At 44.4% G+C, this 14,130-nt stretch overlaps 2 protein-coding genes across 4 annotated transcripts in view; one reads left to right on the top strand and one right to left on the bottom strand.

The window, feature by feature from the left end:
* GLT8D2 (glycosyltransferase 8 domain containing 2) overlaps window positions 1-144 on the bottom strand; it is a 38,595-nt gene extending 38,451 nt beyond the window's left edge. The window contains exon 1 of the mRNA XM_056574527.1: window positions 45-144. The gene's annotated coding sequence lies outside the window, so the exon portion shown is untranslated. The remainder of the gene's footprint in view (window positions 1-44) is intronic.
* Window positions 1-14,130, top strand: part of HCFC2 (host cell factor C2) — a 46,309-nt gene that overhangs the window by 16,770 nt on the left and 15,409 nt on the right. For 2 of the 3 annotated variants that reach the window (XM_056574520.1, XM_056574521.1), the window contains exons 5-12: window positions 1,358-1,442; window positions 2,701-2,807; window positions 2,909-3,094; window positions 4,326-4,580; window positions 6,854-6,921; window positions 8,619-8,760; window positions 9,092-9,292; window positions 10,320-10,369. In XM_056574520.1, the coding sequence (XP_056430495.1) occupies window positions 1,358-1,442; window positions 2,701-2,807; window positions 2,909-3,094; window positions 4,326-4,580; window positions 6,854-6,921; window positions 8,619-8,760; window positions 9,092-9,292; window positions 10,320-10,369 (1,094 nt within the window). The remainder of the gene's footprint in view (window positions 1-1,357; window positions 1,443-2,700; window positions 2,808-2,908; window positions 3,095-4,325; window positions 4,581-6,853; window positions 6,922-8,618; window positions 8,761-9,091; window positions 9,293-10,319; window positions 10,370-14,130) is intronic. The other variant, XM_056574522.1, reaches the window with a different exon arrangement.

Here is a 14,130-nt window from a genome sequence, read left to right as displayed (position 1 = left end):
GCAGTTTGGCAACCACTAGGAAGGCAGCAGTAAAGATCACTTACTGCCACCTCCCATGATGCTCCACGTCACCTCCCTACCAGCACCGCTGATCTCTGCTGATGCCACCGATGATCGCCGGTCCCCACCACATTTTCTTCACAGGTACCGGCCGCCATCTTTTCCCCCCGTTCTGACCGACATCCAGGGGTGGGCAGAGCGGGGGTTTCCATGGCAACCCCCCATCTTCAACTGCCATTGGTCAGTACTCATTGCTGACTAATGGCAGGGGATATGAGGGGCTGTCACCACTGCAACCTCGCTCCTATCCCTTAGGATGATCGGGGCTGTCACTGACCACTCCGATCATCCCTATTTTCCGGGTGATCGGGTCACCAGAGACCCGATCAGCCCGGAATAGCAGAAAATCTCATTTCTGTCTCAGGACCCCCCTCGGCGATGTGCCGGGATGTCTGCTGAATGATTTCAGCAGGCATCCTGGTCCGGTCCCCGACCGGAATTCCCACGGGCGTATCCATATGCCCTACGTCCTTAAGGACTCGGGATGCAGGGCATATGCATATGCCCTGCGTCCTGAACAGGTTAAAGGGGTACTCCAGCTAAATTTTCTATTTATGCTATCTGCTCAGACTGCGACCAAGAAAAATAATAAACTTTAGATCTCTGGTCCCTGTCTTCCTGGTTTTGGTCCCGGACCCAGCTTTTTTTTCTAGTGCTTGGGCCCATGACATCACATTGCTGCTTAGCCTATCGGACGGTAATTAGCTGAGGCGCAGTGTACGCCCCATGACCAGGAAGAAAGACTGGGGCCCGAGGATGGGAGACGAATATCGGGAGAGAGGCGGAAGGTAAGTTATTTATTATTTTAATAGTGGCAGACCAGGCATTTAGCATACAAAAACAATTTGGCTGGGGTACTCCTTTAATACTGTGCTGTCTTGTAGGATGGCAACAGAAACGTGGCAAAAAATGCTTTTGTTTATTGGCTGTCCTGATAGAATTGCTGACAATGACATTGCCAACAGTTCCCAGGCTTTCTTTCATGGCTCCTTTCTGCCCAGCTCCATGCCATGGCTCTATGAGACAAACACAGAACCAAACACATCAGTGCCCTCTTCTACCCCACTGATCTGTGATTACAGCAGCTGCCACAAGAATAGATACAGGGATACATGCTGGGAATTTATTTTACTTTGGTACCTTTTTAGCTTCCAAATATAAACATTTAGAACCTAAATGATATTCTTTAGCCGTATTGTCAACCCTTTTTCTTGCCAATATTATCTCACATTTTACTACATTTTTTAAATATTGTGTTTAATATTTTTTTATGCATCTTTGCTTTTTTTTTTTTTAGAATCCATGACTTGGAGCAGTCCAGAGGCCAAAGGGACATTCCCTTTACCTCGAAGTCTTCATACTGCCAATGTAATAGGAAACAGGTGAGTTCCGGCACCTAAATTGACTCATGGATCGTTTTCAGTAGAGCTGCAAAAACTAATATTTTATTTCAGTTTATTTGGAGTATTCCTTATTGGACAATGCAGGGACCTCTGTATGATGGTTACAGGGTATCTCACAACTAGGGTCTCCAGAAATAAGCTGTAATCTAGATGGGGTCAGGTACCGAGTGTTCACTTCTTACTCCTATTTTTTGCATTGATATAGAGGCATTATATTAAGGAGTATGTCCTAAGTGTGAGCGATGACATTTCCAATGTGCATTAGATGATGTTGGGGTAGCATTTGGTTATGACCCCCTGAACCAGGGATCTCCTCTTATTGTCTGTGAGCTTCCAGTTCTTAAAGGGGTACTCCGCTGCTCAGAGTTTGGAACATACTGTTCCGAACACTGGAGCCAGCGCTGGGAGCTTATGACTTCACGCCCCGCCCCCTCAATGCAAGTCTATGGGAGGGGGCGTGACAGCTGTCACGCCCCCTCCCATAGACTTGCATTGAGGGGGCGGGTGTGACAACATGAGGGGGTGGGGCTATGACGTCACAAGCTCCCGGCTCCAGTGTTCGGAACAGTTTGTTCCAAACTCTGAGCAGCGGAATACCCCCTTAAGTATCCTTCAGGGAGGAAGACAAAGAACACACAAACTCCTGAGTATGTGTGAGATCTTCTAAGGGATCTGATTTTATAATAAAAGCTCTGGGACTTACCCTTACATTCTGAGCTTAGATTTGATCCAGTGTAATAATGCCTTTAGGGCATCACTTCCAATAAGAATTGCCCATGATATTTAATGCATGTATCTGTTAAAGGGGTATTCCTATCTCAAAGACTATTGATCCTTGTAGTCCATGTACAAATAAACAGTTTTGCAAATAGTTATAATTATCTTTAATGCATCCCTGCATGTTAAATCTGAGCCCATGTAAAAAAAGGTAAAAGCTGGTGAGGGGGTTGAAGTGGAGAGCGTGTCTGTGACTGTGTATGTGATTGTGTGTATATATGTATGTAAGTGTGTAGGACCGCCCATTCATCAAACCAGGAAGTGCACTGAGCCTGCAACAGCACAGCAAGGTAAAGAGCCAGATGGGAAAACCTCTTTAAAGTAAACTACACAAAATATGTCTTGGCATGCCACATATTGAAAAATACATCTGGAACCTATTAACAGTTACCATTGATTTGCACTCCGGATTAATCTTCCAGTCAGATACATATAAAAGTCTTTCTATGGTTTGTTCTAGAATGTATGTTTTTGGTGGCTGGGTCCCACAGACGTTACAAGGTGATGGCTCTCCCTCTAAAGCAAGCCAATGGAAGTGCACCAATTCTTTTTCCTTTTTGGACCTGGGTTGGTATTATTTATTTCATGACCTATTCCATTTTGTATCATTTGTAATGCTGACTCATACAGTATTTTGTGTTTTTATCTTTTCATTATTTATTTTCTAGACTCCATGGAATGGACAACTTTAATGCCAGAGTCCTCAGTAGATAGAAAGGATTGGCCATGGCCCAGAGCAGGACACTGTGCAGTCACAATTGGGAAACGTTTATACATCTGGAGTGGAAGGGATGGCTACAAAAAGGCATGGAATTGTCAAGTTTGTTGCAAAGACCTTTGGTACATAGACACAGGTAAATACGTTGTCAGGACTAATAAATTCCTCTTACAAGTGACCGCTGAGACCAGTGATTGGCTGGAGTGTCCCAGGCACAGTGGACAGTGATATCACTATGCTAGTGACATTTGAATGGTGGCAGCACTGGATTAGGAGTGAACTGACAGGGCAGTACAAGGCAGAAAAAACATGATGGTAGGTAAGTCGTGCAGTTCTCAAATTGACAGCAACTAAAAGCCACTTGATTCTTAGTGGGTTCACAGTTTACCAGCTAAACAGCATTTACATGTATTATATCCGAACTTCTTTTAGCTCCTGTCAGTTTGAAAACTTCACTGATTTGTATGTCAGCAGTGTATCCTTCTATTGGGTAAAAGATTATATCGGGACTACTTTGAGTTTTATTACCGTATTTATCGGCGTATAACAAGTCTGCCTGCGTGTTATATGCCGATAAATCTTCTGGTCACTGACTTAAAGCGGCCGCAGCAGCGTCAGCTTTTTAAGTGTTAACAGCACGGCTGCGGCCACTTTAAATCAGTGACCTGCGGCGTCTCCTCCCCGCACTGTCACTTGTTTTCTCCCGCACTATCCACAGGTACTGGTATGGTGGATAAATAAAATAAACTTTTGCGCACCTTCTTATGTTCCCCCGTCGGTCCGGACCTGCTTCCTGGGGACTGGAACGTTGGAGAGCCGTCAGCCTATCACCAGCGACAGTGATGTTCCTACCTCGGCTGGTGATAGGTTGAGCTCACTGTCATGTAAGATGCCGGCCGGCTTCTTACATGACAGTGGGCTCAGCCTATCACCGGCCGAGGCGGAACATTGCTGCCGCTGGTGAAAGGCTGCCGAAGGTGCGTTAAAGTTTATTTTGTTAATCTTTTGCAGCCTGGGCATAGGCATACAGTGTACAGTATAGAGTGTCCGCGCCGGCGGCCCGCAGCAAACAGAAGGACGAGGAGGGCAGTGCTTGCGGGTGACATGAGTAGTACCCCGATGGGGACAGCGCTCGGCTGATAATTAATTTGGGGGTGTGGGGAGAGAAGCAGAACAGCGCTTGCGGGTCACATGACTTGGGGGGGGGGGGGTGAGGAGGTGAAATACCGTTATATACCGTGGAACCGCCATAAGTTACAAAAATACCGTGATACACATATTTGGTCATACCGCCCAGCTCTAATTTGTACACAAATTAAAGTACCACTGAATATGAAGCAATTAATGAATGTGTTTGTCTGTTTCAGAAAAGCCTCCCCCACCTTCCCAGGTGCAGCTGGTTTTGGCCACCACAAATTCTTTTCATGTGAAATGGAATGAGCTTCCCACGGTTGAAGGATATCTTCTGCAGCTAAGTCCAGAATCGCCAGCTTCTACTTGTGCGGGAAAGCCTGCCCCCCTCAGCGAAATTTCAGCGCTGAGTTCTAGCATCTCGTCCACAGCACGTGCTGGTCCACTGCATTCACAAAGCGGGCTCGTGTGCCCTCAGCGGCTTGACGAAAGTAAGTTAGAAATAACAGCACTAGGGCTCCTAGAGCATTTCACAATATGACCATATTAAAGGGGTACTCTGGTGGAAAACATTTTTTTTTAAATCGACTGGTGCCAGAAAGTTAAACAGATTTGTAAATGACTTCTATTAAAAAAATCTTAACCCTTCCAGTGCTTTTAAGCAGCTGTATGCTGCAGAGGAAATTCTTTTCTTTTTGAATTTCTTTGTTGTCTTGTCCACAGTGCTCTCTGCTGACACCTGATGCCCGTATCAGGAACTGTCCAGAGCAGGAGAAAATCCCCATTGCAAACCTATGCTGCTCTAGACAGTTTCTGACACGGATAGAGGTGTCAGTAGAGAGCATTGTGGACGAGACAAAAAAATTAATTAAAAAAGAAAAGCATTTCCTCTGTAGCATACAGCTGCTAAAAAGTACTGGAAGGGTAAAGATTTTTTTAATAGAAGTCATTTACAAATCAGTTTAACTTTCTGGCACCGGTTAATAAAAAAAAAAAAAAAAAAAAAATGTTTTCCACTGGAGTATCCCTTTTAAGTTTCATTAGCTATGATGCAGATAGGCGACAGTGTTCTTTGACCGTGTGACGCAAGTCGCAGCTGAAGTAGCCATGTAGCCCTATAGCTAGATTGCTGCTGTAACTCAATAGTTGATCAGTAGTGTTACAGATGTTCTTTGCATAGCTTTGACCAGTGTTTCCCAACCCAGTCCTGAAGGCACACCAATAGTCCAGGATTTAAATTTTTCCCTTTTCTATTCCAATGGAGTAACTGAAAAAACCTGGAATGTTGGTGTGCCTTGAGGACTGGGTTGGGAAACACTGGCTTAGGCTGGGTTCACACTACGTTTTCTCCCATACGGGAGCGCATACGGCAGGGGGGAGCTAAAACCTTGCGCTCCCGTATGTCACCGTATGCGCTCCAGTATGTCATTCATTTCAATGAGCCGGCCGGAGTGAAACGTTTCACTCCGGCCGGCTCATTGAAATGAATGACATACGGGAGCGCAAGGTTTTAGCTCCCCCCTGCCGTATGCGCTCCCGTATGGGAGAAAACGTAGTGTGAACCCACCCTTAGGCTGGGTTAACATCACGTTTTTGCCATACTGTTTTCAATCCATTTTTCTAAAGAAAACCGTATGACAAAAATGGATGGAACAGTATGGAAAAAAGTAAACCGTATGCGTTTTTAAACAGTATACTGTTTTTAAAAGTGCATACAGTTTCGTCAGTTTTTATAGAAAAAAAACCCATACGTTTTTGAAAATTTTGTCCATTTTTAATGGGAGGGGTCTTGGATGGGGAATTTAGGATTCAAATGCGCATGTGCAAAGTAAAAATGTATACGTTTTTCCCGTATGGAACCGTATACATGTGCGTTTCCCATTGACGTCCATGTAAAAAAAAAAAAACTTATGCGGTTGCAGTATGGTTTTTAAACCGGACACAAAATCGTGGTCAACCACGGTTTGGACTCCGGTTAAAAAACCGTACTGCAACCGCATACGTTTTTTTTACATGGACGTCAATGAGAAACGCACATGTATACGGTTCCATACGGGAAAAACGTATACGTTTTTACTTTGCACATGCGCATTTGAATCCTAAAGTCCCCACCCAAGACCCCTCCCATTAAAAATTTACCAAATTTTCAAAAACGTATGTTTGTTTTTTTTCTATAAAAACGGACGGAACTGTATGCACTTTTAAAAACAGTATACAGTTTAAAAACGCATACGGTTTACTTTTTCCCATACTGTTCCATCCATTTTTGTCATACGGTTTTCTTTAGAAAAACGGATTGAAAACAGTATGGCAAAAACGTGATGTGAACCCAGCCTTAGACCAATGTTTCCCAACCAAGGTGCCTCCAGCTGTTGCAAAACTACAACTCCCAGCATGCTCGGACAGCTTTTGGCTGTCCGGGCATGCTGGGAGTTGTTGTTGTTTTGCAACAGCTGGAGGCACCCTGGTTGGGAAACACTGGCCTAGGCCTTATCTTTCATTGTAGTTCTTCCTTTTGTAGTTGTAATGAATGGACCTTGTGCTAGTTTCTGAATAGAGAGAAGCACTGTCAATACATAATGCAGACTCACTACTACCTGTGGATGGCATCTATAAAAACACCGATATTTTTGTTTTAGCCAAGTGTGGTATTATAGTCTGAGAGATTGCTAGTTGACAGCAGATGCAGTGATTGTTCATGATGAATAACATTTGCATACAGAGAATATAGTAACCGTAGAACTCTCTGATATTGGTGATCCAGGTGTGGACAGCCCAGCATCTCCTGAGGTAGACATTTGCCATCAAAACAGCAGCGGACCAACCAGTCAGGTAAGCACCTAGAGCATACATCAGCTCTTTATACTGTTTTGTACCCCATGGTTTATTAACACTTTGTCTTTGAATTGAACTGTCTCACTTTTTTTTTTTTTTAGGAAGGCAGATAAAGGGGTACTCCGGTGAAAAGTATCTTAGGGTGCGTTCACACTGAGTAATTCAAGAGGAATTTACTCGAGTAATTCCTCATGAATTCTCCGCTTAGAATTAATTAACATCTGTTTTTGCCATTGACGTCAATGTATTTTACTCTGCACTGTTCACCCTGCGTAAATTCCTTTCCGCTAGAAGAAAGAACATGTTGATTCTTCTTGCGGAATACGTGAGCAGACGTCCATGGACGTCAATGGTAAAAAAATGTTTCCGCTCGAAATCCTTTTCGTGTGGAATTAACCAGGGATCGACCGATTATCGGCATGGCCGATATTATCGGCCGATAATCACGATTTTGGGCATTATCGGTATCGGCAATTATCTTGCCGATAAGCTGATAATGCCCCGCCCCCCGAACCGCCCCCACCGCACCGCGACCGCCACCCCCTCGACCCACCGCACCGCACCCCCCGACCCACCGCACCGCGTCGCACCCCCCACCGTGATGCTAGGCGGATTTTTTCCCATACCGCTATACCGGTCGGGCCCCTCCCCCACCCTCCGAGTCAATAAAAAAATTAAACTTACCCGTAATGGGGGTGGTCCAGACCATCCTTCCTTCATGTAGTGTCCGGGGGCGTTCCGGGTGGAGGGTGGTCCGGTCCGGGCTGTCCTTCTTCTCCGGCGGTCTTCTTCTCCACTCCGGGCAGGCTCCGGCCTAGTACGCTGCATAGACGCCGCTACGCCGTGACGTCAGGTGCGTCGCTGTGCACGGGCGTCACTGCGCAGCGGCGTCTATGCAGCGTACTAGGCCGGAGCCTGCCCGGAGTGGAGAAGATGACCGCCAGAGAAGAAGGACAGCCCGGACCGGACCACCCGGAACGCCCCCGGACACTACATGAACGATGGATGGATGGCCCGGAGCACCCTGACAGGTAGGGGGAGAGAAGCGGGTGGCGGTGGCTGTCTATGGCCCCACAAAAGCCACTGCAGATCATTGATTTAAAGCGCCCGTTTTAAATCAATGATCTGCAGCGGTGTCGCAGGGGGGTTAAATAGCCGATAACTTATACCGGAATATCGGTATAAGTTATCGGCTATCGGCCCTAACCTGCACCGATTATTTTTATGAGTGAATACCTGTGCAATTCCTCAGTGTGAACGTACCCTTATTAGGGGATAAGGTCTGATCGCGGGGATCCTGCTGCTGGGGACCCCCATGATCTCCTGCGCGGCACTCCGGTCATTCGTGCACGGAGTGAACTTTGCTCCGTGCCGGGTGACTTGCGATTACAGCCGCCACGCCCTCTCCTTTCAGGTCTATGGGAGGAGGCATGGCAGCTACGTACTAGACCTGAATGGAGGGGGCATGGTGTGGCGTGACGTCACGAACACGGAAGCTCCAAGCTTTAGCAGCGGGACCTCCGCGATCAGACATCTTATCCCCTATCCTTTACATGGGGGATAAGATGTTTTTTGCTGGGGTACCCCTTTTAAATCAGCAGTGCTGTAAATTCAGATTTACGGATATGGTCAACAACAACAAAAACTGACTTAATTTCCTAATTGCGTACATCTTTTCCTCTCTAAACCACTAGGTATCCACGTCAATGTGTGTGCAGCATAGTGCTTCAGATCATGACGTTGTGGACATGAAGGTATCCCTGACTGAGAAAGCTTCCACTGGAAATACGGAGTTAAATGGCAAATTGAAAGCCTCAACTAGATCAAAATCATCAGGTAAGAGGAAGGGTTGTCTAGAGACAACATAGCCGGCATGTATCGATCAAGCATGGTGAATGTTTTACAAGGGGAACCAGAAGAATCTCAAAGGCATTCGGTACAAAGAACATGACGTTTGCAGGCTGATACACCACATTGACCAAAATGTGTGTCTTCAGAATAAAGCTAGGAATCAGATTTTTGAGGTTTCGACGTCTCGTGTAAACATGGTTTGCAACATAAACCATTGATAGACAAGCTTTGCATTTTACTTAAAAATGGACCTTTTTGGTATAGAACTGCAATGAAAAGACACGTTTAATGGGTTGTCATTTACTTTGTGTCCTAGGTCTTCATACATCATCTAAATTGAATGATGTGCATGACTTGGACATAGGAATTTTAACACCTGAGGTTTCTGCATCCTGCATTGTCTCCAGTGCACAATCTATGGTAACCCAGCAGAGCATTAAAACAGAGTCATCACGTACAAATGGGGCACTTGTTAGAGATGAACCTTCACTAACTACACTCAGTACACACTCCGAAGGTTTGAAACCACTTTCCCATCCTGTATTTTCAGCCATGTGTTGTGTCAAAGCTGTTCAGTATCGGGAAACCTGAACATTGTATATTTAGAATTATTGTTTTGTATTGTGCTTAAAGATTACAAATTGTGGTTGTGATTTTCTAGTTTGTGCATCAGTGCTGGCTTGATTTATTTTAATATTATTTTAACCTCCTGATTTTGTTGATCCCTATGTATATGTGTCCTTTACGCTGAGATTGCATACTGACTTTTAGTGAGTCTTTCCTAAGAGTTAAAGGGGTACTTCGCCCCTAGACATCTTATCCCCTATCCAAAGGAAATGGGAGAAGATGTCTGATCGCGTGTATCCCGCTGCTGGGGACCCTCGCGATCTCTGCTGCGGCACCCCAGACATTTGGTGCACGGAGCGAACTTCGCTCCACGCCGGATGACTGGCGATGTAGGGCGGGGGCTCGTGACATCACAGCCGCGCCCCCTCAATGCAAGTCTATGGGAGGGGGTGTGATGGCCGCCACAACCCCTCCCATAGACTTGTATTGAGGGGGCGTGTTTGACGTCACGAGCCTCCGGCGCTTCCCCCGATGCTCTAAATGAATGCCGGGTGCAGCAGGGAGAACGTGGGGGTCCCCAGCGGTGGGAGCTCCGCGATCAGACATCTTATCCCCTATACTTTGGATAGGGAATAAGATGTCTAGGGGTGAGTTCCCCTTTAAAGTTGCAGTCCACCAGAATGCATGCAACTGTGGAAATTGATGCTTATTTAGACTTAGTGTGCCAGGTCTATGCCGCACAGTGCTGGTTAAAGTGTCCTCATACAGTTAAAATGGAGAACTACAAGATTAGAAGTACAGGATTTGATACTGTATTGTATGTCCCATCAGCCCGTAAACCAACTACTAAAATTTGCAAAAAGGTTAAGTATATGTTAAAAAATAGCAAAACTGAAGTCGGTGGTAGTTTTTTTTTTATTCCTAGTGGTAAATCATAGTATTGTGTCTCATTCCTTTCTCTTTGTCTTTCACTCTAGCTGCATTTTCTTCCAGTGAACAGTGCATGTCCCAGACAAAGAGCACCTCAGTAAGTCTTTGTTTTTCTTCTTGATAGGAAAGGTAGCTATATTCATGGGATATCTGTTGTTTGGTCGACCACGATCTCTCCCGGTTTCTCTTTACATAAACATTCTGATTGGTCAGGCTTTCATGTGTTCTGAAGTTGTTGTCAGACTCCTGTTGTGGCGGCTTATTTCACCAAGAACTAAAGTTACATTGTGCCCAATCCCTCTCCCCCCTAACATTTTCAGGTTCAACCCAATTTTTTTTTGTGTGTGTATGTTCACACCTACTCCATATGCTGCCACAACATAAAATCTGCTGCATATAGAGTTTTTGTGAACATCCTCTAAGCTTGCTCTTACTAAAATTTTTCAAGAAAATGAAGTATTTCTCACAGAAAAGGATTGCGGTAACATATGTTTTGCTATACACATGTTTATTCCCTTTGTGTGTATTGGAACTAAACCAAAAAAGGAGAAAAAAAGCTAATTGGGCATAATGTCACACCAAACTCCAATAATCACCTGGACAAAATTATTGGCACCCTTAAAGGGGTATTCCAGGATTTTTTTTTTTTTTTTTTACTATGCTACAGGGGCTGTAAAGTTAGTGTAGTTCATAATATAATGTCTGTACCTGTGTGTGACGGTTTTCTCACGATTCTTATGTGATTTTCTCCCCAATATTTATTTTTAACAGCATACAAAATGACTGTTGTCTCAGATTTTTCCCTGGTTGCAATGCGGCCGAGACCTTACTCACTAGTCAGCTGATGACAGGGAGCCTGTCTGCTTCGGTGGGTGGAGGGATCGCTTGGTGGGAGAGAAATCAATCTGCAACTAATGCAACAGCTGTAGGCACCCTGATTGAAAACCACAGGTCTTTTGAATGGATGAAGCAAATTTATGTTTCAATGGGTGGGGTGGCTGATGTGTGGGAGGGAGGAAAATGGAATTATGGGATTTGTAGGCAAAGAAGAAAACTCAAAACAGGAAATACGAGTTCACAAAAAGCTAGCCCCAGTGTTATGGTAATCTCACAACATAGCCATTTAGCCCCAAGACAAGCACAGATCCTTCCTAAGCATGTCCATTACTGTCTGCCAGGTACATACTAAAATCGCCTTATGCTGGATAACCACTTTAACTTTAATATTTGGTTGCACACCCTTTGGAAAAAATAACTGAAATCAGTCACTTCCTATAACCATCAATAAGCTTCTTACACCTCTCAGCCGGAATGTTGGACCATTCTTCCTTTGCAAACTGCTCCAGGTCTCTCTTATTGGAAGGTTGCCTTTTCCCAACAACAATTTTAAGATCTCTCCACAGGTGTTCAATGGGATTTAGATCTGGACTCATTACTGGCCACTTCAGAACTCTCCAGTGCTTTGTTGCCATCCATTTCTGGGTGCTTTTTGATGTATGTTTGGGGTCATTGTCCTGCTGGAAGACCCAAGATCTCGGATGCAAACTCAGCTTTCTGACACTGGGCTATACAGTGCAACCCAAAATCCGTTGGTAATCCTCAGATTTCATGATGCCTTGCACACATTCAAGGCACCCAGTGCCAGAGGCAGCAAAACAACCCCAAAACATCATTGAACCTCCACCATATTTCACTGTAGGTACTGCGTTCTTTTCTTTATAGGCCTCATCCCGTTTTCGGTAAACATTAGAATGATGTGCTTTACCAAAAAAGCTCCATCTTGGTCTCATCTGTCCATAAGACGTTTTCCCAGAAGGATTTTGGCTTACTCAAGTTCATTTTGGCAAAATGTAGTCTTGCTTTTTTATGTCTCTGTGTCAGCAGTGGAGTCCTCCTGGGTCTCCTGCCATATCGTTTCATTTAATTTAAATGTCGACGGATAGTTTGCGCTGACACTGATGCTCCCTGGTCTTGCAGGACAGCTTGAATTTCTTTGGAACTTGTTTGGGGCTGCTTATCCACCATCTGGACTATCCTGTGTTGACACCTTTCATCAGTTTTTTTCTTCCGTCCACATCCAGGGAGTGCCATGGGTTGCAAACTTCTTGATAATGTTGAGCACTGTGGACAAAGGCAAATCTAGATCTCTGGAGATGGACTTGTAACCTTGAGATTGTTTGAAATTTTTCCGCAGTTTTGGTTCTCAAGTCCTCAGACAGTCTCTTCTCCTCTCTGTTGTCCTTGCACACACAGACACACAAGATTAAAGGGTTGTTCCCCGCAACATAGCGTGGCAGGCTGGAGCTGAGGCATTTGTCATCTTGCCCACTTGGGATGTAAACCTTCGTACCCCATGCATCTTGATATGAAAATTTGATGATTTTGAAAGCAACAAATTAATAAAAAGTGAAAGTTGAAGAAGACCTGAACGTGGTGGTTGTGAGTAATTCATCTAAATCTTCTATGCAGTTGCATATGCTCGCCACATGCTATCCAGGTCATTTGAACATAGTCTGCATTGATGGTGAACGATAGCACCATTTACCTGTGATGGACTTTGTATATACGTAGCAACATTGATTATATACTACCTGTAACCTATTGTTATCGAACACACAGACACATAATGCAAAGACTAAGTGAACTTCTCTCCTTTTTATCTCTTTTCATGTGTGATTTTTATATTGCCCACATCTGTTACTTGACTTGCCCCAGGTGAGTTTAAAGGAGAATCACATGCTTGAAACAATCTTATTTTTCCACAATTTTGAAAGGGTGCCAATAATTTTGTCCAGTCCATTTTTGGAGTTTGGTGTGACATTGTGTCCAATTAGCTTTTTTACTCCCTTTTTTGGTTTAGTTCCAATACGCCAAAAGGGAATAAACATGTGTATAGCAAAACATGTGTTTCTGCAATCCTTTTCTGTGAGAAATACTTCATTTCCTAGGAAATTCAGGGGTGCCAACATTTACGTCCATGACTGTATGTTAAACAAATAGGCTATCTTGGGAAGGCCAGAGATTGTACATATGGCTCTCTTGCCATCAGACTGGTATTTATTGCTTACCTTTTTTTATGCTGTGTGGAATAAAAAGGAACCTGTCACATTGAGAATGCAGTACAATCTGTAGAAAGCATTTTATAGAGCAGGAGGTGTTGAGCAGATTGATATACAGTTATTTTGGAGAAGTTCCAGAATAATGTATCATTTATCTAGTAAATCTCTGCTTGTTCTGGGCTAGAAAGATCTGTCATAAAATGTACGACAGAACCAAACAGGAAGGGGAATTGAAAAGAAAACTTGAATTTTGCAACTTTTGGGGTTTTTGTTTTTAACAGTGCACTTCATGGTAAAAATGACATGCTCTCTTTATTCTGTAGGTCAATGTCTTTCTATAAAAAAAAAAGTAAAACTTTCATTTAAAGAGTACCCCCCCCCCTCCACAATCTGTCCCTGACTCTCACTGACACTATCCCTGTGTTTCTTTTCATTCAAAACCCCCTCTTTTTACCTGATTTATTGTTCTTGGCTGCTCATTCAGCCTTCCTAGTGTGAGGGAGGAAGGGGGCGTGGCCCAGCATAGAGGCTGTGAACACAGCAGCAGGCAGCTCTGAATCTCTCTGCATGTGCAGAGAAATGAAAGATCGGAGCTTAGATAGTAAGGTATGCAGTAAGGCAGAGTCAGGAGTATGCCCTGCTGTGCTATAAGCACAGTGCTGGCTTCTGCCTGTCTGAAAGCCGGGGAGCAGTGCTGAGCTTGTCTGTGTCCCGCTGCAGTCATAGATTACAAACTCAAAAAATCTCAAAAAAGGGCTTGCGGACAGGACCCCTAGTGGTAATTTTTTCAAAGTGGAAA

This window comes from Hyla sarda, chromosome 4 (genome assembly GCF_029499605.1).
Source record: "Hyla sarda isolate aHylSar1 chromosome 4, aHylSar1.hap1, whole genome shotgun sequence".
In the NCBI taxonomy this organism is placed as follows: domain Eukaryota; kingdom Metazoa; phylum Chordata; class Amphibia; order Anura; family Hylidae; genus Hyla; species Hyla sarda.
This window is presented reverse-complemented; position numbering and strand designations above follow the sequence as displayed.